Consider the following 22,645-nt stretch of genomic DNA (forward strand, 5'->3'; position numbering starts at 1 on the left):
TGTGGTGGGGTGCCCGCAGGGGCTCCTGCTGCTACCCCAGCGGTGAAATGTATAAAAGAACTCTAAACAAGAAGCTTAAGGCCGCCGACCAGGGGTACCTGCCCAGCTTCCCCAGTGCTGTCACCGCTGGGGAAGCTGGGTGGGTCCCCCGGGTGGCAGGAGGGGAACAGGGCAAGCTCCTGTACTGCAGTGCCGCATCAAGAGAGGTGCTGGGCTCAGCGACACCAAACACTCCCACCTTGGGGCTCTTGCGGTCAAGGCTGTGGCTTCGTGCGGTAGAACTTTGGTGTCGCCGCCACCTTAGTGAGTTTCAAGGTGTATATATTGAAATAAAGCAAAACAAAACACGCCCAACCACTTTTAACAGGTACCCATCATTAAGGCATGTTTTGCAAGGATTTTTCTTCAAAAAACAAAATATATTTCTTTTTTTTTTCCCTCATCATTTCCAGCATTCACTTCATGCTGTTTCATGACTTCATCTTTGCAGCTGCAGCCAGCACTTGAGGAACAAAGAATCCCCGCCACTCTCAACCCAGCCGCCCGGTGAGAGCAGTGATATTGCTTGATTTCCATACGTCACATCTCAATAGCTAGTGATCCTTTAGGAAGTAAAAACGAACTTCAACAGAGCCGCAGTTCCTCACCACACAGCTTGGTGACCGTCCCGTCTCAGTACAAACATCAAATTAATTAATCTTGCAAACGTTTGAAGAACCCGAGAACTGACTTAACATTTGAAACCCACCAGGGGCAAAGGCAAGACCAACACGTGCTGCCTCCCTCCCGACAGCAGCATCGCCATGCCTGAGGACAGAGCTACTCCACGTTGAGCTTTGTTTTTATGTTCATGGCTGCCAGCTCCGCCACAAAGTAACGGAAGACGTGGGGCACAGGGACAACCTCGATCGTGTCCACCTCACTGCAGACAGAGCAGGAGTACCTCCTGTTGCTTATCACAGAGGAGGACTGCGGTGGTTTCTCTAGCACAGGAGACGTCATGCTGCCACAGCTTGTGCAGACGTAGGCTATGGAGCCGTCGGAGCAGTTGAACAGGCGGTCTTGCAGCAAGAAAGACGTGCCATGAGCCAGCAAAGCGTCACGCTCCATCTCGCCGAAGCGAATCCCACCTTCCACATTCCTCCCCTTGATGGGCTGGTTGGTGACAGCGTCTCGGGGCCCTGTTGTCCTCACCTGGAACTTGTCCGAGACCATGTGGCGCAGGCGCTGATAGTACACCACTCCCACAAAGATCTCCGCCTCCAGCTCCAGGCCACTGATGCCACTGTACATCTTTTCCGTCCCAAAGAAGTTATAACCTGCACTCACTAAAGTCTCACCGAAGTATTTCAAAGCGGAGTTCTTCTCCGTGAAGGTGAAGGGAGTAGCATCGTAGGAGATGCCGTGCAGCGCCGCCGACTTCCCCGCCATGCTCTCGATTAACATCCCAATGGTCATACGGGAGGGAAAGCCATGAGGGTTGAAGAGGATGTCTGGCACCATCCCGTTCTCTGTGAACGGCATGTCCTCAACGGGCCAGAGCTGGCTCAGGATGCCTTTCTGTCCGTGACGGCTGGCAAATTTGTCTCCAACAGACGGATTTCGGGGAACCCTCACAGTGATGCAAGCCTTCTTGAACTTCCCAGTGCCACGGTCATTACTGCATAACCTGACATTGTCTACAATGCCGACTTCCTTATTCCTGTGTAGGTGGAAAAACAATCACAGCAAAGATGTCAGGCGTGCTCATGATTTTTAGCTAGGAAAGGGAAACGAAGGAAAAAAGACAAACCACTTTGTAAGTCTCACAAAATGCCTTGAGACAGCTGTGGAACAACACTGCTCTTGAAAAGTACTGTTCAGTAGTAAGGGAAATAAGGCTGCGTAAGAATTAGGGCAAGGAAGCAACACAACGGCATCACACAAGTGCCATTCTTGTGCTTTTTTTTAACGCTAGAAGCACAGCTACGATTTTCAGGTGATCAGGTAATGTGCCACCCATGATTTAAAATGAAGATCGTTTAAACCTAGTTCGTCTGTGTCCTGGTTTCATTGGGATTTTGTTTCAGTTTGTGGCCAGCCATGGTGATCAGGGCCATTAGCAGTTAAATGCAGGGCAGCTGACCCAGGCTGGCCCTCAGGTGTACTCTATATTATTAACAATCAAGTTCACTATAAAAGGGAGGGCTTGCTGGGGAGAGGGGAGGCTGTTTTTGCTCTCCTCGCTTCTGGCCTTCCTTTTTTTCCTCATTGCTGACCATTGCTATTCCTGGACACCCTGCTGCAACCTGTAGCTAAGTATACTTTTGTACGTTTTGTGTTGGCATTTATATTGATTTCTTTATTTTATTAAATCTGTTTAATTTTAACCCATGAGTCTCCCTCTTTTTCCCAATTTCCTTCCTCAGTTGGGAAAGGGACACTGGGTGAGAGAAAAACTGTTATTGTTTAGCTGCGGGTGTGGGCTAAACGAAGACAGTCTGTATCGCACTCGATCTGACAAACAGCATCCCAGTGCCATCGGTTTTGCCTTAAGGCATCAGTCCCTCTCCCTACCCCCAATAAATTCACACCATCTTGGTGGGATGCCAAAACAAAGAATTGGGTTCAGTGCAAAGCAGGGAGGAAAGCTCTGAGCTGAGAGGGCTTTGCCACCAAGTGCCTTGTTCAGGGATGGGCTGCTTCTCCAGGTGAACCCTCAGCCTGATGTCCCACGTGCCAGGCGTCTGCTGCAGGCTTAACCGTTATTACAGAGCTTTCAGCCCAAACTCTCCACTCGTTTTGAAGACGACAGCTAAGGAATAAATACTTTTTGTCCCACATTAAGACAAGGTTACTTTTCTTCTCCTTTGAGCAGTCCTAATGAACCCAGTGTTTGCAGAAGGCCTGTACCCAAGTTTAGCTTCTGTTTCAAAGCTATTATTTTGCTGTGTCCAAACGCAGCCAGGGCACAGGCGATCACAAAAAAAACCCCAGAAAACTGTGCTTCACAAGCCTCTTCCAAGCTTTTTCAAACTTTTGAAGCCAAAGCCTCTGTCCTCCCTCTCTTCCGAGCCACACTTAAGATCTCGCAGCGCATGCTTAGGACAGTAGGGAGAACTCCCTCCTAAGGGCCCTGGGACTCTGGGGCAAATTGGGGGCAGGAGCCAACCCTGAGCTGGGAACTTCATCTCTCTGTAGGAACCTAAACAATTGTCTGATCTGGACCAAGAATGAACAAGAGCAGAACGGTATAGAGGTAAAATGTCTCTCTGGATAAGGAACCTGAACTAAGGCTGGGCTGGCATGAGAGAGCTGGGGAGCGGGAGCGCAGGGTGGGAGAGCCAACGAGGGCTCCACAAGTGCAAGGACAAGGCTGAGGTGACAGATACCCACCCACCACACACTGAACCTCTTAGCCCTGCTCTACGACCAGGAAGACTCACTCCACGAGCCCACAGCAGTCTCCCCAGCACAGCTCAGGCATCATCTGTTCTAGAGTAATAACCAATAGCTTCCCCAGTAATGCCAGCTACTGCATTACCCAAGTGCTTCTCAAACTAATTCACCCTCACAATGTGAGTAACTACACAGCCTTACCCTCACTCTAGCAATGCTGTAGAGAGACACAGGTAAGGCCTGAAGTTGTACGGACAACTGGGAGTGCAGGATGAATTTAAACATATCACTTTTTGTCAATGTTTTTGCTTCCTGAAAGAATTAAGAGGATTTTAATGAAAGCCTCAGCAGCCGTCTCTCTTTCAACTTAAGTTCAAAAATCTTACAAAACTTATCCCCGAAATATTCCAGGGGGAGGGAGGGGTGTAGTTGACAAATTTTAATATTCTAGCAGTTTGGAAGCTGCAGTGTTAACAAAAATGCTCTTTGAACCCCTAATCCTGTAACAACTTTGCTTGCAAGGTTTTCTTGCAGGTTTCTGGGACCAGGTACTTTGTTTTGGTTTTCAGTTTGGTGTTTCTTTGGGTTTTTTAGACAGAACACCTTATGTGAGTCAATTAACAAAAAGCTACAGAAAATGACTGTGGGAGTTGGGCAGAGGAACAGTTCTTGGGAGACAGCAAAACATTTCTGCAAGCTCTTTCTTTTTACTGGTCTCAGATTCTCCTCCTGGGATAAGTCAGGCTCTGCAGCACACACTGGCTTACAGAAAAGCCGTGATACACGCATGGGAGCCACCTACAACATGAGCTTCATGCTCTCTCTGTCAAGACATGGACACTATCACATGAGGAGAAAAGGCAACACCAGGAGGAAAAGACACTGCAGGTATCAGCAGGGCCAACCGCTCTCAGACTGCTCACCATCAGGTATGTGGAGCCAGAAGGGACAAGCTGCACTTACGGATAGTACACAGTGAAGGTCTCCCCTGTGTTGAGGTTCATGAAGCTGTAGAAGGGGTCCCCAGGCTGTAGGATAGAGCCAACAAAAGGCAGTCCATCGGCATCCAACTTCTCCGTGACGTTCGGATCACCGGGCCTGATGCCAAATACTAAATTATCGCCTGCCCTGCTGGCTTTAAGGGAAAGGTCAATGCTCTCCATCTTGATAACGCTCCCATAGGCAAACCCTCTCTGCCAGGAGGATTTGTTCACAATCTAAAAAGAAGAAACAAAGGCCTGTTGAAGACTTGCTAATAACTTCAACAAAGAAAGCATTTCCATTATGACCCGATGCTTACCTTTTTAACATTGCCTTCCTAAATGGAGCCTCCCAGCAAGTCACCAAACCTCCTGCAACCCCCGTATTTGTTAATGCTGGAAGCCCACTACCTTGCCCAAGGGAGCTCTGCTCTACTCTCAGTGCCTCCAGCCACTGAACCACTGTGCTCCTGTGCTGCCCTAACAGAGCCTGTGGACTAGCAGAAGCAGAAAATGGGCTCTTCTCAGCTAGGTACCACCCTTCTTCCCACATCTAATTCCTTTACAGGACAGCAGAATTCCTCCTTTTGGTGGCTTACCATGGCATCTTCCATGTCATAGCCACTGTAGGAGATGACAGCCACAATCGAATTGGTGCCAACAGGATAGCTGTCCATGCCGTAATAGTCATACATGCTGGGCCGCACCATAGGGCTCTGGGGAGTGTGAAGGAGGTACAGCTTGTTATCCGAGCGATCCTTGTAGTTATAAACTGGAAACCCCATGGTTTGCTTTCCTATAAAGAAAGAAAGTTGGATTTATTCAGGGTCAATTAAAAGTTAATCTGTGTTTCATCCACCATGTATCTTGTTAAGAAGCAAGCTGGAAACATTCACAATTGAGAGGGATTAGCAATCTTAAAACCCTTGGAATTTAATAATTGCCCAACTATAAAAGTTTCTATGAACCACAACACTCAATTCCTTTCATAGCATTTCGTAAGCACTACTTGTAATTTTGTGTCTTTTCTACAATTTCAAAATCTCCAATAAGGTCCCTGTGGTCGTTTTTGGGTTTGTTTGGTTGTTTTTTGTTTTGGTTTGGGTTTTGGTTTTTTTTTTTTCCTCTCCCCAGAGTTTCCCATAGTGAGGCACACCTTACAATATTTTCAGGCCAAGAAGTGTTTGCTTCTGCAGTGTACATATATTGGCAAGGCAAACAAGTTTTAAAGATACCGGTGCTTTCAGAAAAGTATGAAAAAGTGGTAGTGTTTTAAGGACATTCTTCCGATAATATTGTCAGAAAGACAATATGCTAGCAATGCTGTCGAGGTCATGAGACCTGCTCTCATGAAGACCCTACCCACACACTTTCTCTTAGCCTGCCTTTTTAAAATAAGCTCCTTGCACATTACTTGCACCTCAGCTGACTCAAACCCCACGTACATACCCTATCCCAACTTCTTTCAGAGAACCAAATAAATCTATTTAAATCTTTTGTCAAAAAGTTGTCAGAAAAAAACAACTGGGCCAACCCTCTTGCCACAGTGCTGTATTACTACAGATGCCTATAGCAAGTGTCCTCTCAACAGCTGCAGTGTCAAGACAGCAGTTGCTCACTGAAAACAGGTGGCAAGGAAACCTCAGGCTAACTACTGCTGAGCAGCTATCGTAGCTACCAGTCAGAAGTAGGTTAACCTCTGTCGGTTGCGGGGACAAGAGGACTGTTGGCAGCACAGCTGTCAGACACTAACACCACCAAACAGCTGGTGCGGTGCCCTTCACTTGTCTATACGATCAACAACATCCAATTAAGAAAAAAACCCAAACAAAACTGACTAAAGGCTTAAGGAAGGCAACATGAGTGCAACAACCTAGAACTGCCCACTGGAAGGCAGCCAGGATGATAAACTTGACTTCATTTACTTTGCCATAAAAAAAATAGGCTGTTAATCAACCTCAATGTTGAAACAACAGCTGGAAAGGGCTGTTATTTGGGAATGCGGGAAGACACACTGGAACAGACATGCAAGAGATTATTTTCCCTCTCCCTTGCCCAGGGACTTGCAGCATGAGGTACTACAGCAGTTACCCATCTGGCACTGGTACATGTTTCGTGGACTTTGGTTGTGGTCAGAGAAGGGGATGAGGTTGGCCACCACGCTCAGAATGCTGTGAGGGAAGAGCTCCTGGTGAGTGGTCACTCCAGGCACCATCTCCGACTCCAGCGAGGCCACGTTCATGAAGATCTGCAAGCATCAAATTGGACAACGCTTGTTCGCTCCCTTCTTTTAAAGGGAAGGAAGCAAAACAAAGCTGCCTCTGCTGTCTTTTTATCAATTTCGGTTTTAGCTGTGGTTGTTGTCTGCACCATACTGTATTAGCAGGCGAGAAAAATACTATACAGGTGTTAAACTACCTATCACAACCATAGACCAACTGCAAGGAAAGCAAGTCTGGAAATACAAAACTGCAGTAACACGTCCTCCTTCCTGTCTCCCATTTTAACAGTTCCAAATGGGCAAGTTCCCCGGCAATCCACTGCTCAGCTGCCCACGGGCAATTTGGAGAACATGATGTAACACCAGATGAGACAGTACACACAAGACAGCAATCCTTTGCCTCAAAAGCTTCACCAAGTTAATACCGAGAGCAGATTTCAATACCTCAGGGAGATCCCTACAGTCTACCTAAGATATTTACTGGAAACCAATTAGCAAGAGGCAAGAAAACCCTTTTGCCACCTATTCTAGCTCTTCAACACAAGCTCCCTACGTCCCATCCTCAGCTCCTTTCACAAATATTTTCCAAAACATTGTTTTTGACGCTGGCTACCACTGTAATAGTGCTTTATACAGGAAATATCCAAACCCCACCTGTTCCAGAGTACCAATCCATTCATTCCTTCCATACAACAGGTTTCTGACAGGCCGCACCATTCGGCAAGGGGTAGTAAAAATGAACAGCCCAGGATACAGACTGGGTTTTCCTGTTTTGGGGATAAGGACCACTTCTGCCCGTGCAGGAAATCTCTTCTCTTGTGTTATCTGTTTGTGCAAAGAAATACCAATTTAGAAACACAAACCAACATGGGTTTAGTTAAGCTGCCTCCAACAGGCTACACAATGAAAATGTCAATCGTGGGTACAGCTACTAATGGTGGAGAAAAGGTTTTAAAAATACTTCTAGAAAAATCTCCCAAGAAAAGGACGCAATATATCTATCTTACCTTTTTCAAGAAAAAAAGTTCTTCAAAAAATGATGACTTCATAAACCAACAGACCAAACATACGAATATAAACAAGAAAAACAGAAAAGCCCACTCCAATACTAACATACAGCCAAAGATAACTTATTGGGTCACATTAAAAAAAAAATTAAATGGAAGTTTTTTAAAAAGTTCCAAACATGCCTATTTTTGACCAGAGCATATTGAGGATGTTTAGCTAAGAAACACTTTAAACAAGACAACCTTGAATCGGCGGAGGGTTTCTGCAATCTCGGGAGCCAGCTCCCACTCCACCCAGCCCACCACAGAGCCATCCAGCACCACGCTGTAACACTCCGCATAAGGTTTGCTCGGCGTCGCATCAATGGGGGTGACACCTGTGAGAAGAGGGGTTGGTAGGAGGAACAGCCAAAAAAGCAAACCAAACACAGAAGTTATTTCTGCAGGAAGCGTCAATCCACACCAAAAAGCTTTCTGAGACACCAAAGAATTCAGACCTACACGGCAAAGCTGTAGATTACTTAATGGAAAATACAAAGCATGCACAACTAAGAATGCCATTCCCCTCCCCATTCTTCTGATTGAAATAAGGGTTCCTGTTACTGTGGTAATCACAAGTGAGTTGCAGTTTAGTTCAAGTCACCAGCAGCATTAGAAAGTCACTGCTTGGTCCAATTTCTTAGAGCTGGTACTGTGCAATTCCTTGTGCTTAAGTGAATATCTTCACTCTGCAGCACACAGCTAAGAGACATTTACATGGAACTTTACACTCTCCACAAGGTTGACACGCCTGTATAAGCGACGTGCCACCCGCCACCATGCAGAAGCACAGCAAGTAGAGGTTTAACTTGATTGCACCTTCTCAAGTTAACAGGGTACAGTGATGGTATCTGGAGAACCTTTCCCAGACACGGGTTTGCAGGGCAGAAAGGTAAAAAGGAAGACTGCTTCATTAAATGACCAAGCCAGTAAAACATACCTAGGGAGCACAACAGACGTGGAATGTCTGTCACGGGCACCATCTCTGCCACTATTTCACACACAGCTGTCATGTGGTTCATCAGACCACAGGGTTCTCCATCTGGGGTGTCCACAGGGCACAGGAACCCCCAGGACTCGGGCAGCAGCTTGCGGACAGTGGTAGTTCTCATCTGGGAAAACGCTGCCCCTCTGTGTATGCAGCGGAAGTGGGAGAGGTAGCGAATGAAATTCAGCTTGTCTCCCACCACACATAGACCTCTGTCCTGTAACATGCCCAGGCCTTGGGAACAAAATTGAGATTTATGTCAGGAAGCCATCCAGCGTTAACAAATAAAATATGATGTTACAAGGCAGTTTCTTATTTTTCACTGACAAGCCCTGAAGATGCTCACATGGGATCCCCACAACAGAAGGCACATGTGCTGCTGCCTGTGAACAGGCAACTCAGTGACCTGTAAAAGGCCAAGACACTTTAAATTCCAAGCTATTGCTTAAAAAACAGCTCCTTTGAGAAGCACGTGGAAGTCATTCCCAGTGAAGCAACTTGGGGATTTGGAGCTGGTACTTTTGACTGAAATTCTGTGGCCTTCTAATCTCATTTCATTTTCTAGTTGGGCATTCCATTCCAACATCATCACACTAGACACTTCAGGGAAGCACCAGGTAAACTTGAAATATACGTTAGCAAAGCAGTTTCTCTCCATTTAAGCTCACATCACCAGTGGGGCAGTCCTGATAAACAAATGCCCCTTCTCTGTCTTAACTCTGTCACCTTCTAAGAAGAAATAATCTCTGGGAAAACAAATCAAAATATGGTTGCTGTTTCAGATACTGCTAAATTTAGTTTCAACTCTTTACCTGGGTAGAGCCTTTGCTTTAATAACTAACCTGGTTTGTACCATGCATAAAGTCTATGCTTGAGGAGAAATCTTGCCTTTTTCCCCAACTATCCCTTTCCTCAAACCACTTTCATTAATTCAGTTACAGTGTACAATGTCTGCATACAAGCAGCTGTTTTCCATTAAGAGCTCAGTTTTAGGTTGTTTCTTTCTGTTTAGCAGGAAAAAAAAAGGCTTCTGAAGCCTGAAGATTTACCGGTTTTAGATCGCAGGTTACCAGTTGCAAGAAGATATTCAAATGGCTTGGTAAAGTCTGTTGCCAGGCCGAACGCCTTCACCAAGCTGTCTGCATTTATGCTGATATCTGCCTTTTCTGCTCTTTTCTCCAAAACGAACTTAACAGATTGCAACCAGCTTTCAAGCCTCTCCTACGGTTTAAAAGTGAGATTTAAATTTAAAACAGGAAAATAAAGGCTCAAAGTAGAACTTCACATCAGTTGCACGTGCTACAGCAATCCTCTGAAATCAGTAGGATGGACAGCTTTTAGTGAACTGACAGTTTTCCAGCCATATTTCCCCACACTGACTTCATTTTATCAAAACACTGGTGGTATCATACCAACAGAGACCTGCAAGGAAAATACCCATCCAACAGCTTTGTCATCACTTCCACCCAGACCAGTGATGAGTCCAGCAAACAAAGTACAACATCAGAATTTCATAAAGAACAAAGGAAATCCAAAGCAGAAATTGTAGTGGACTGGTTTTTCATTTTAACTGTAATTTTATCACTGCTGTGATCTTAGATACTATATAAAAAAAGGGAAAATGACATAAGATACCCAATGCTTTGAACTCTCAGTCAAAATCCACTGCATACAGCCACACTTTGTCTACTGTATGCTCTAGTCTGCTTAGGGTCTTTGCATTCAAAAAAGGGGCTGTTAACTCACTCCTCTGCTGAGCTGACAGGGCCAGGCAGGAAAGCAACCTTTTCTGGCTCCTGGTGGCAGTTCCACATAGCACTGAAATGCTTCACAGAACTCACTTTTTATTTTATTTTCTTTCTAAACTCACTGAAACCACTCAAGTAGTAGAGAGGTTTTAGTAGCCTTTCAACAAAACAATGCTAAAGAAAATTTTGGCTAAAATGGAAAAGAAAGGTTAAAAAAAAGAGTTATCTAATAACTCAGGGAAGTATATTTACTTGGGGATGGGAACTACTATTCCACAATGATTTTCATGGGATAGACAGGCTTCTGAACAGGAACACTTTCCTCCCAGCATCCTAAAATTAGGAACCTCCAGAAATAAACTGAATTCATATTGAATTGGAATGGATTAGGAAATCGCATTTTTACATCACCAGCAATAAATTAACTGCGTATGCCATCGACTTCCTGATCCATAAAGGAATTTAAGGATGGGAGAGCAATGAGAACATCATGAGTCGTCGCTTTTGGAAGATGGGGGGCAGTTATTTTCTTGCACATTTGCCATGTGGAACAGCAGCACCACCACCACAAGGCAGATCTTTACTGCTCCCATACCCACTGACACAACAGCAGTATGCTGTTTCAAAACCCTCTTCAAACACCAGAAGGATCAGTATTCCCCCTTCCTCAGGCTCCCACCCTGAATGTGGCGCTTTCACTTGCTCTGGAAGGCTACGAAGCTCTTGCTTCCAGGTTTTGTACAGGCTTTTCTTCAGCGTATTTGGTACCCTATGCCGAGACAGCCTACACTGCCTGCTTACACTACATCCAGCACTCTCTCAGCCTTCACAGCGCATCTAGGCTCCCCGTTCTTTGGTCTGGCTCCTGCACGTCTCCTGTCCCTGTGGTCACTGTGGGGACTGGAGTGGATGACCATTACATTCACGGGACCTTACCTTTAAGAACATAAGGAAAAGCTGTCCTGGGGTAAGCACTTCTTGATTCATCAGGCTGTCTGGATTGTCCTCCATGCACTCCCCTTTGGCAAAAGCGTACAGCTTCCGTGTCATCATGCACAGCAGGAAGAACTTCTCCGTTCTGCTTGTCAGGTGTATGCAGATACACTTGCTGGAGGAGGAGAAAGGAAGAGGACAACTAACACCGTCTCTTCATGCTAGCTATTCTTCAAGTTTCTCCTAAATAATCACAAACTAATTTTTTTGGCTAAAAAGCCTAACAAGGCACAAGCTTTTCCAGTTGCCCTTAGGATTACATGAAAATTCCAAGCAATAATAACAAAAACAACCCCAGAGACTGAGCTGAAAAATTATCAACTTGTCTTTTTTTTTTAAAGGGCTAGTTCTATTAATTATTATTAACCTGTTTGATTAGATGAAGGTGACCCTTGTCAAAGATTAATTTTACAGACTCCCACATTAGGTGTCCTTGTAAGCACACCGTTCATGTAAACAGATAATTTGAGTCAGGACCAGTCAACAGATGAGGTTTGTGTGTTATTTTACAGTAGCTATGACACCAATCATATGCACCCCACCCCAAATCTGAGCTGGAAACTAGTAGCAAACCACGAAACATTTCTGTTAACACTATCAGTGTCCTGCCACAGAAAGTCCCCATCTCCAATGCTATCAACCCACATGTGGAAAACTGTGGGCTGAACAACATTCTAGCACAAGCGAAAAGGAAAGCCACACCTAATTCCAACTAAAGCCAACTGACTGCTTTCCAAGACACTCGAGATCACCTGCTCTCCAATACACAAGTGCAATAGTCTGCCATCCGCACTCGCACTCAGGGTGTTTTCAGCTTTTCACTGCTGCCCTACATTGTCCTCTGCTAAAGCCTTCACAACTTCACGGCAAAACAAGACAAAACTCCGAAGGCTGGTTCTGTCCAGACAAGTTACAGTTCCAGCACTCTTACATAAAGGGTACATCCCAATTCATGTTTTCACTATTCCTCCTCTTCTACCTCCTCAGCTGAGGTAAAGAAGGTGTACAGAACATATCAGAGGGAAAAAACAAAGAAATCACCCACCAGAATATTTAGAATTAAGAAAATCAGAGTAATTCCAGCTTTCTTGAAATTACCCACTTGCATGTCTCAGTACATAGTTTTGTGCTTCCAGCTCGTCTATACACTTTCAAGTGCCCCTCTGAAGCACCTGCAGGCTGCCTTTGTGTTTCCAGCCACCTGACCACCCCCTATTTACAAGTACTCATGGACTTATGCAGGCCAGACCCAACTCACAGGGAAGTCTGCTGCCTCCCTGGGGCACGGGTAAGGGATGTTGCCAAGAGGATTCCTCAACTGGTGAGGCCCTCTGACTACTACCCACTATTAGTATTCCAGGTGGGTAGGGATGAGATTGAAGAGAGAAGTCCCAGGGCTATCAAAAGGGACTTCAGGGCCCTGGGGCATTTGGTAAAGGGAGTAGGTGCGCAGGTGATATTCTCTTCAATTCCTTTGGTATTTGGTGAAAATAGAGAAAAGACTATGAAAGTACAACAGATTAATATGTGGCTGAGAGACTGGTGCCATAGGTGGGACTTTGGGTTTGTTGACCACGGGGCGGCTTTCATGGCACCGGGCCTGCTTATGCCGGATGGGGAACAGCTGAATCAGAAAGGGAAAAGGGTTGTGGCCCAGAAGTTGGCAGGGCTGATCAAGAGGTCTTTAAACTAGGTTCGATGGGGGAGGGGGATAAGACCAGGGCAGCCACAAATGAACCTAGGGGTGACAGGCCTGCATCGGGGGCAAGGCCGCTAGCCCAGCTGAAGTGCGTTTACACCAATGCACGCAGTACGGGCAACAAACAGGAAGAGCTAGAAGCCACTGTACAGCAGGAAGGTTATGATGTGGTTGCCATCACAGAAACGTGGTGGGATGACTCTCATGACTGGAGCGCTGCTATGGATGGCTATAAGCTCTTTAAGAGGGACAGGCGAAGCAGGAGAGGCGGTGGGGTAGCGCTGTATGTTAGGGAGTGCTTGGACTGTGTTGAAATTGAGGAAGATGGTGAGGATGACAAGGTTGAATGTTTATGGGTGAAGATCAGGGGGAAGGTCGGCAGGGCGGACATTACGGTGGGAGTCTGTTATAGACCACCCAACCAGGATGAGCAGGCGGACGAGGCGTTTTACAAGCGGCTGTCAGAAGCCGCCCGGTCGCCGGCCCTTGTACTCATGGGCGACTTCAACTTGCCAGATGTCTGCTGGAAATACAACATGGCAGAGAGGAAGCAATCTAGGAGATTCCTCGAATGTGTGGAGGACAACTTCCTCATGCAAGTGGTAAATGAGCCCACTAGAGGAGGGGCCCTGCTTGACCTGTTGTTTGTGAACAGAGAAGGACTAGTGGGAGATGTGAGGGTCGGTGGCCATCTTGGGAGTAGCGACCATGAAATGTTAGAGTTTTCGATAGTGGGGGAAGTAAGGAGGGGCAAGAGTAGAACTTCTGCCTTAGATTTTCGCCGGGCAGACTTTAGCCTGTTTAAGAGGTTGGTGGACAGAGTCCCTTGGGAGTCGGTCCTGAAGGGCAAAGGAGTCCAGGAAGGCTGGACGTGCTTTAAAAAGGAATTGCTAAATATTCAGGAACAGGCTGTCCCAGTCTGTAGGAAGACAAGCCATCGGGGAAAAAGACCGGCCTGGTTAAACAGGGAACTTAGACTAGAACTTAAGGAAAAAAAGAGAGCCTACTTGCTCTGGAAGAAGGGTCGGGTAACTTGGGAGGTCTATAGAGACGTGGCCAGGTCGTGTAGGGAGAAGATTAGAAGAGCCAAAGCTCAATTAGAGCTCGATTTGGCTGCTACAGTCAAAGACAACAAAAAAAGCTTTTACAAATACATCAACAGCAAAAGGAGGGTCAAGGAGAGCCTCCACCACTTGCTGAATGAGGAGGGTAGTGTAGTGTCAGGGGATGAGGAAAAGGCAGAGGTGCTCAATGCCTTCTTTGCCTCGGTCCTTAATGTCAAGACCGGTTGTCCTCAGGACACTCGGCCCCCAGAGCCTGAAGTTAGGGACGGGGGGCTGTGTGAACCTCCCATGATCCAGGAGGAGACAGTTAGTGACCAGCTGTGCCAGTTGGACACCCACAAGGCTATGGGCCTGGATGGGATTCACCCCAGAGTAATGAAAGAACTGGCAAATGAACTTGCCAAACCACTCTCTATTATCTACCGGCAGTCCTGGCTAACTGGAGAAGTTCCAGCTGACTGGAAATTAGCAAACATAACGCCCATCTACAAGAAGGGTCGGAAGGACGATCCAGGGAACTATAGGCCTGTCAGCCTGACCTCGGTGCCAGGCAAGGTGATGGAACAGATCATCCTGAGTGCCATTACACGGCACATGCAGGACAATCGGGGCATCGGGGCCAGCCAGCATGGATTCATGAAAGGCAGGTCCTGCTCGACCAACCTGGTCTCCTTCTATGACAAAGTGACCCGCTTAGTAGATGAGGGCAGGGCTGTGGATGTAGTCTATCTAGACTTCAGTAAGGCATTCGACACTGTCTCCCACAGCATCCTCCTAGACAAACTGGCTGCCCGGGGCTTGGATGGGTGGACTCTTAAATGGGTTAAAAACTGGCTGGATGGCCGAGCCCAGAGAGTGGTGGTGAATGGGGCAAAGTCCAGCTGGCGGCCGGTCACTCACTCACGGTGTTCCCCAGGGCTCAGTTCTGGGGCTGGTGCTGTTCAATATCTTTATAGATGATCTAGACGTAGGGATTGAGTGCACCCTCAGCAAATTTGCAGATGACACCAAGCTGGGTGGGAGTGTCGATCTACTGGAGGGTAGGAAGGCCATACAGAGGGATCTGGACAGGTTAGATAGATGGGCCGAGACCAACGGCATGAGGTTCAACAAGAACAAGTGCCGGGTCTTACACTTGGGCCACAACAACCCCATGCAGCGCTACAGGCTGGGGGAAGAGTGGCTAGAGAGCGGCCCAGTGGAAAGAGACCTGGGGGTGCTGATCGACAGCCGGCTAAACATGAGCCAGCAGTGTGCCCAGGTGGCCAAGAAGGCCAATGGCATCCTGGCCTCTATTAGGAATAGTGTAGCCAGCCAGTCTAGGGAAGTGATCGTCCCTCTCTACTCGGCACTGGTGAGGCCGCATCTTGAGTACTGTGTTCAGTTCTGGGCCCCGCACTTCAAGAAAGATGTTGAGGTGTTGGAGCGAGTCCAGAGGAGGGCGACCAAGCTGGTGAAGGGTCTGACCTACAAGGAACAGCTGAGGGAGCTGGGGTTGTTTAGCCTGGAGAAGAGGAGTTTGCAGGACCTTATTGCAGTCTACAACTACCTGAAGGGAGGTTGTAGTGAAGTGGGAGTTGGCCTCTTCTCCCGGGCAACTAGCGATAGGACAAGAGGACACAGCCTCAAGCTTCACCAGGGCAGGTTCAGGTTGGACATCAGGAAGAATTTCTTTTCAGAAAGGGTTATTAGACATTGGAATGGGCTGCCCAGGGAGGTGGTGGAGTCACCATCTCTGGATGTGTTTAAGAAAAGACTGGACATGGCACTTAGTGCCATGGTCTAGTTGACAGGGTGGTGTAAGGGCAACGGTTGGACACGATGATCCCTGAGGTCTCTTCCAACCTGATTGATTCTGTGATTCTGTGACTTGCCCATCACAAATTCTCCTTTTCACGTGCTAAAAAACCTCTCAAAGAGCGAACACCTACTTTACCAGAAAAAGAAATTGCTCAGCTGAATGCCACACTGACAGTCTAAAAACCAGCTCTTCTGTTCCTTTCTAACTTATTACATGGAAGAAGCGAGATTTTTAAAGCATCTAATTTCTACCATTTTAAAAGAGAAATGTAATTCTCATCATAATTGCCAAAGACTGTGTGAAACTGGTAAGTGCCACAAATTGCAGTATTTCTGTACAACAAATAGCGCCTGGAGCAGTCACAGACCTAGTTCTAACCTTCTCTTCCTTAATCTTTAATATTTATGTTTTTCATCAAATACATCAGAAAATCACATCTAAACAACAACGGATACTCTCTCCTGAAATTGTTTTGTGGATACTTGTGTCAGCCCATTAAAATACGTATTTCTGAACACCACAAGTAGAGATTATCATAATATCCCGGAGTTTCATCAAAAACTGGCCACTGGCTATCATTTTATAAATGCATGTGAAAAACGTTAACAAAGTATGATGTAATATGACAGAGTACTCTTAAATCTGCCTGTAATTTCAATACAATTACATGGAACCACACACTCCTATATGTACACATACGTACTTCAAAATGAAATCCGCAGCCTCTTCATTGCTGTACCACTCTGGAAGGTTAAGTTTTATTCTGAAGCTCTTTCCCAGGTATTCGAGGACGTTTTGCTGTGTCAAACAGCCTGCATCCACTACCGCTCTCATCATCTCAGTAACGCAGTTCATGTAAAAGGTGTCACCTTCCTTTTCTTTGACCAACTCTTCAAAAATCCGGTAGTCTGGGAAATTAACTAACGCCTGAAAAACCGAAGTGTACCAGATCAGAAAAACAAACAGTCACAGCAACATCTGGCCATAAAACGCAGCAAAAGCACTAGGGCACCCCACTGATATAGGTTTTCAGTCCTGTGGAAATACCCTTCCACCATGCAAACCGAAAAATACTGCAGGGTTGAGGTGCTCAGAGCGTGATGCAGGGGATATTCCTACCCTGATGGTGATCACAAGTACTCCCAATCCAATGACACCCTTGGAAAAAAACAAACTTGCACCCTTTAAATTAACAGGCTTCTCTTGTTTAGGTAAGATTTACTAATATCTTTACAGAATGAGCTCACTTTGAAACAAGAATTTAATTCACCATCGTCTCAAGCTACTTCTTAACCTCATGCAAACCAAAAGGCAATTTAGCCTTTTGATGAAGGCTATGAGAACAAATTCACTTTAGTTTCAGCACTTCATATACTAAAGCTCATAATTAAATCCAACATTCTTAGCTCTTGGTGTTATAATGGTTTCCTAGCTGTTTCTTTACATCAAGGTTAAGCAAATACGTTGTCCACCAATGACTTCTGTATTTATTGACAGATGTGCCCCCTCTTTAAGTAAACTATTTGTTCATCACATTTAAGTAGGCTTCAAAAAGTCTGGGAAAAACTGAGGGCCGCAAGAAAAAGACACTAAGGCCGATTTCTTTATGAAAGGTGGCAATATAAGCTCAGTTCTGCAGCTTGGTAATCATGATATACACAATTTGGAAGCAGCCAGAGCACGTGCTGCCTCTTGTCCAACAGAGGAGAGCACTGGGATGACAACACAGCAAGAAGAAGCCAGAATCATAGCCAGAACAGCAGCACAGTGTGGCTGCAGACGCAGCAGTCTGCCGCAGCAGGACCTGGACAAGCCACAGGAAACCAGCACAGAACTGAGCTTGATTGATGCAGGGGGGATGCAAACCCACGGAGAGTGACTACTTATGGAGGAACCTGAAGTTCAGACAGCAGGGCCTGCTTATCCTGAGATCTCATGAGCTGTAAGAAAGCCAGTACAATTCCTTTGCATATTAAACCAACAGGTAATCAGGTACTCTTGGTAAATACTTTTGTGGAAACAAAAGTTGAAGAAAAAGTGAAATGCACTGTGCAACAACGTGAATACAGCAGGCGGAAAGAAGATACAAATTCACTGAGGTTGGTTTACATGATGCTGCCATCACGTAGTGCCACAGGCCTCTGATGTGCTCTAACACTTAGCTGCTGTAGGTAAAATACACAGCTGCAGTGCTCCAGCTCTGCTACTAGAGAAAGCATGCTTTTAGAGGAGAATTTACGAAGTCTTGGCTCAAGTCAAACTTTTGCCTGCTATCCAAAGAACAGTTTACATCCATCAGATGTGCTCAAATAGATCCTTCCAGATCTTCATTGCTTCCAGTTGCAATCAGAGACAGTATTTTATTTTCTCCTTAAAAAAAAAAAGCCAGTTCACCAGTTTACTTTTAGAAGGGACAACCTGACTTTAATGATTAACGTTGTTCACTGACTGAACGCACAGCTGTCATTCTGTTTCAAAAAGATTCCCAAGATCTTCACGTTAGGTGGCAAACTCTTACACCCTCCAAGAGCCTTTCATCCAGAGCACTCATTAGCAAAAAGCCCTGAAACCCTTGTGTAACTCTCCCCTCCCCTCCTCTCCACACACTTGCTCTGCTGCAGCCAAGCGTTAGGTTACAGGCACAGGCTCAGCTGGACCGCACTCCTTCAGCCAGTGTAGGAAGGATGACTGAAAATACTTAATATGGCATTAGCTGCTTCTCATTACTTAAATAAAAATGCTTAGCAAAACTTCTGTATTTATTCAACACAGAAAGCACGAGCACTGGTTGTTTACCTTCAGAGCAAATCCCAAGGGAAGGAAGAACAACTCTTTCTGAAAAATGAAATTCACCATGACACAACCATTTTCCAAGTAGTGAAGGTTCATGTTTATCGCAGTGTGCTCATCCTTAACACAGTGCATCACTACTCCTGCAAAAATTAACACAAGACCAACGTGAGCTGTACAAAACCAACTGGCTGCATTGCTGTGACGTGTCCGAGCAGGCGTGAGACAATTCACGAGAGAAACGTCGGTATTTCACGTCTGAGAACATGAGGCAGGTCACTAGTTTCAGCATCAGTCTCCCGTTTCAAGTAAATACACCTGCTCAATTCAGTTCTTAGTGGACAAACGCCTCAGGACAGCCAGCGCACTTGCTGAGAGGCTTGGAAGATGCATACAGTTTTTAAGGCAAGGAAAGCCCCAAGCCTCAACTATCCCGCCTGTAACCTTAGGTTACAAGATACAGCCACACACAGGTACTCTTCCTAATTGCACTCTGGGTCAAGTTTTCACGCCTCTGTGCTCGGGCAGCACCGCTGAAGCAGTGTTTCCTCATCCTGTTCCACGCCATCCACTGCAGGAAAAGCAAAATAAACCAAATGGGACCATTTAAACTGGCACTGCCTCGAAATTAATTAATGTGGAATTACAGCGTGTGCTCAAGCACCACGGTCCAGTCAAATCAGCAGCTGATAACACCCGAGTTTAAAACCGTAACTTTTCTGGTTTAATTAAATTTTAAACTCGTTTTACCGAGTATATGTGACAAAGGTATGGGACAGCCAAGAATCTAGTTAATCTGCTTCATGTAAACTAAACCTGCCATCTCAAAGTATGGATAAACAACTTCAATGAAACAAGTTCAGCAGTTTACACCGACTTCTGCTGAAGGTGGGGTTTTAGTTACACCTTCCACGGAACAGAAGGTTACCGGTACTGCAAGGCCTGGAATACCATATCCTCGCTCAGCACAGGTGGCTCAGGCAGCTCCGAGGCCAGCGTCTGCCTCGTGCTTGTACTGTTATGGTGGTGTTGACCCTTTATTTTCATATTTAGTAAAAAATATAAACATTATAGAAGAGCTACACCAAAAGAAACTGCCACAAGTCAGCTATAGATGGTCACTCCTGTTTGCCGTCAAGCAGGTACTAGTGGGATGCTGCAGGAAATTGTTCAGCTTACCGTACTCTGTGAATCCAGGGCCTCTGTTTCTCCATTTGTGTCTTGTCATTGCAAGAGGGAAATTTCGCCTGGGCATAATCAGCATCCTAATAACTTTTTCTAAGCCATTAATTATAAAGTAGCCTCCCATTTCCTGGCAGAAGAAGAAAAATCACTCTAATGTGCTTAGAAACTCATAACCCAGCATTTTAAGTAAAAGACAAAAATGGCCGTAACAAACTTTTTATTTTTAACTATGAAACACACAGCAAGGCGTATGTTTCAGCACTGTATTGGGAAATGCTGCACTCCCTGCCAGTGACTATTAAGTCTAAATGTAGCACACAGTGCAAGGAAAAGGATGCAGGTTCCACAATTTAAAGGAAGAAAGAAAAAAAACCAAAAACCTGTGTCGTCAGCTGAATGGCTTTGAAGAGCTGACATGAATTATTTTTTTAACAAGTAATTCTGTATTCAGTTCCCCACAGCTGACGTGGTACTGGGGAGACAAGGAAAAAGCTGCAGAAGAAAACTGAGAGTGAAAATGTCTCTTTCAATGCCCGTTTTCCCAGTCTTTGTCTCCACTGAGGCCCACTCACAGCTACCCAGCCTCAGTCACCGGTTAGCAGCTGAGAAGTCGTACACTGGAACTGTAGGTACCAGCACCAGAGAGATCCCTGTGTTCAAAGACAGCTGTGACTACAAATTTTTCAAGATACTCTACGGAACCACCATAAATGGGGTACACTCAGAGAAAATAACAAGTCAAACTTGAAATAAAATATAAACGCTCAAGTCCTGTAAAGAGAAGCTGGCCTGAGATACTGCTTACGTAAAATGCAGATTTTCCTGACCCACAAAATCCCTGTTACCTCCTCCTCCTCGTGGTGCTGTATGAGCTCTTGTGGAGAAAGATTATAGAGGTTGCACAACTTGGACTTCACCATGATTGGAACATACCCCAGGGGATGTTTAATAGTCCCTTGAGGCACGCCGTTCACTGACCAGCTGATGTCAGCCTGAAACGACACAAAGCAGACAGCAAGCAAATTATGTCGCCCTTGTAATCTTTCCTGCTATAAAAACTGCACATTTAATATAACCACAATCTGTTTAACAAACTTCTATTACTGTAAAATGGCAATAATGGTAATAAAAAGCAGAACTAGTAGATACATGCACAGAGGTTACACTCTGGAAAACAGTCAACGTGGGTTTACAGGAGAAAATCATGCAAGCCTAGAACTAGGTAAGGAAGCTGCAAGCAGAGCGGACACAGCCTCCTTTGCTTTTCAGAACCTTCAACAGAGCAGCCTAAATAAAAAAGGCAGCCACAGGATGTGAAAGGAAACCTCAGAAGTCAACAAACAGTTAAAAGAAAACCGAAAACTGCTCAACGAAGGGACACCCCCACTATAAGCCTACAGAGCCCTTTCCTAAGCCTTGGCCACTTAACATGTTCAGGAGTGATTCGAAAACTGGGAAAGAAAAGCGTGTGAAAGGAAATAATTTATTTACAATAACAAGATCTGGCAGTGGGTCTGCAGAAGGACCCACTGACTGTAAGAAACGAGGCGATGCAGGAGCAAACACCAGACACTATACAGTGTTTTGTTCCAAACAGTTAGGTAGGTTTGAAATAATTAAACAAACAAACACTGGAAAAAAAAAAAGGTGTGAAGTAATTCAGGTATGAAAAATAAAATATCTCTGGCTCAGGAAAATCGAACAGCCACTGGGAAAATGGCTGTGGACCAGCTGCAGCCACTCCACTTTAATGCTCAGGTAAGACACCGCACTTAGAGCCGCTTGTTGGTTGTAACGCTTCGGACAAAGGAAAAAAAAAAACAGCTGAAATTGCAAACAAGCACTTGCTTGCACCGGGTGCCCCGTGCCAACCCGCAGCTCAGACACAACTACGCAGCTTTAACTCGGAACAGTAGCAGCTGTGCCACCCTGTCACGGTGATGAGGGAATCGTCTGCCGGGGCTGGGGCTGCTGCTCCTCCGAGCAAAATTCAGAGCGACTCAGGAAAGCGATGAGCAGGATGGATCTGTGACTCCGGGCTGCTACAGGGGAGCAGCGCTGCTTTGGGGACCTGGGCTGCTGCAGGAGCGGGGCTGGGATCGCCAGGCGCCCCGGGGTGACACGGCTCTGCTCCGAGGTCCCTGAGCCGGTGCGACAGCAGGGGAGGGCACACGGCCCGGTCCGGCGGGGAGGGGGGGCTGCTCAGTTTGGGGGAGCTCTCCGCAACGAGCTCGGGCCTCACCCGGCTCTGCACGGGGTAGAGCCCTGGGGAACCCCCGGGACCGGTGGAACCGGCAAGGGCCGGAGCTGAAGCACACGGGGCGCGGGCGGGGGCCAGCGGGAAGGCAGGGCGCGGGGCCGGGCACTTACGGTGACGCGGCCGCGGTAGGAGCTGCGCATCCCGCGGCACTCGGCGGGGAACACCCTCCGCTCCGCGCAGACCGTCCCGGCGGGCACGGCGGGGGGGGCGAGGGACACCCCGGCCAGCGCCAGCGCCACCCGCCTGTCCTGCAGCGCGAACTCCACCGGCGACACCTCCTGCAACACGGCACCCGATGGAGCGGGCGGCGGGGGGGTTCAGCGGGAGCCCCCCCCGCCTCCCCTCGGCCCCCCCCCCCCGACCTGCACGGCGCGGTACACGCCCTCGCTGACGGCGTGGTTGAAGGACTCGATGTGCGCGGCGGGCAGGTCGCGCCGGGCCCCGCTGTGCCCCGAGGGCCGCGGCCGCAGCCGGTGCGGGTGTGCAGCGGGG

The 22,645-nt window shown here is 46.7% G+C and overlaps 1 protein-coding gene across 1 annotated transcript; it reads right to left on the bottom strand.

Annotated features, from left to right (window-relative positions):
• Positions 1–375: 375 nt before the first annotated feature.
• Positions 376–22,617, bottom strand: POLR1B (RNA polymerase I subunit B). The gene is made up of 15 exons (XM_068395465.1): positions 22,516–22,617; positions 22,264–22,431; positions 20,739–20,885; positions 19,888–20,020; positions 18,715–18,851; positions 16,622–16,845; positions 11,298–11,469; positions 9,663–9,834; positions 8,566–8,847; positions 7,830–7,963; positions 7,234–7,404; positions 6,450–6,606; positions 4,958–5,154; positions 4,342–4,595; positions 376–1,702 (listed from the first exon to the last, which is right to left on the bottom strand). The coding sequence occupies exons 2-15, from the start codon at positions 22,291–22,293 to the stop codon at positions 820–822; spliced, it is 3,093 nt and encodes a 1,030-aa protein (XP_068251566.1). The 5' UTR covers positions 22,294–22,431; positions 22,516–22,617; the 3' UTR covers positions 376–819.
• Between the last annotated feature and the right edge of the window lie 28 nt (positions 22,618–22,645).

The sequence above is a fragment of the Nyctibius grandis genome, chromosome 1 (assembly GCF_013368605.1).
Source record: "Nyctibius grandis isolate bNycGra1 chromosome 1, bNycGra1.pri, whole genome shotgun sequence".
NCBI lineage: Eukaryota > Metazoa > Chordata > Aves > Nyctibiiformes > Nyctibiidae > Nyctibius > Nyctibius grandis.

What these genes read in the sequence shown, in the direction of transcription:
- POLR1B (XM_068395465.1), bottom strand. Translation starts at nt 22,293, where the DNA reads ATGCGCAGCTCCTACCGCGGCCGCGTCACC. An exon ending in CCCTGGATTCACAGAGTACG is followed by an intron (nt 18,852 to 19,887) that starts GTAAGCTGAACA and finishes TAATTTTTGCAG; the next exon opens with GAGTAGTGATGCACTGTGTT. An exon ending in GGATTGGTACTCTGGAACAG is followed by an intron (nt 6,607 to 7,233) that starts GTGGGGTTTGGA and finishes TGATGCTTGCAG; the next exon opens with ATCTTCATGAACGTGGCCTC.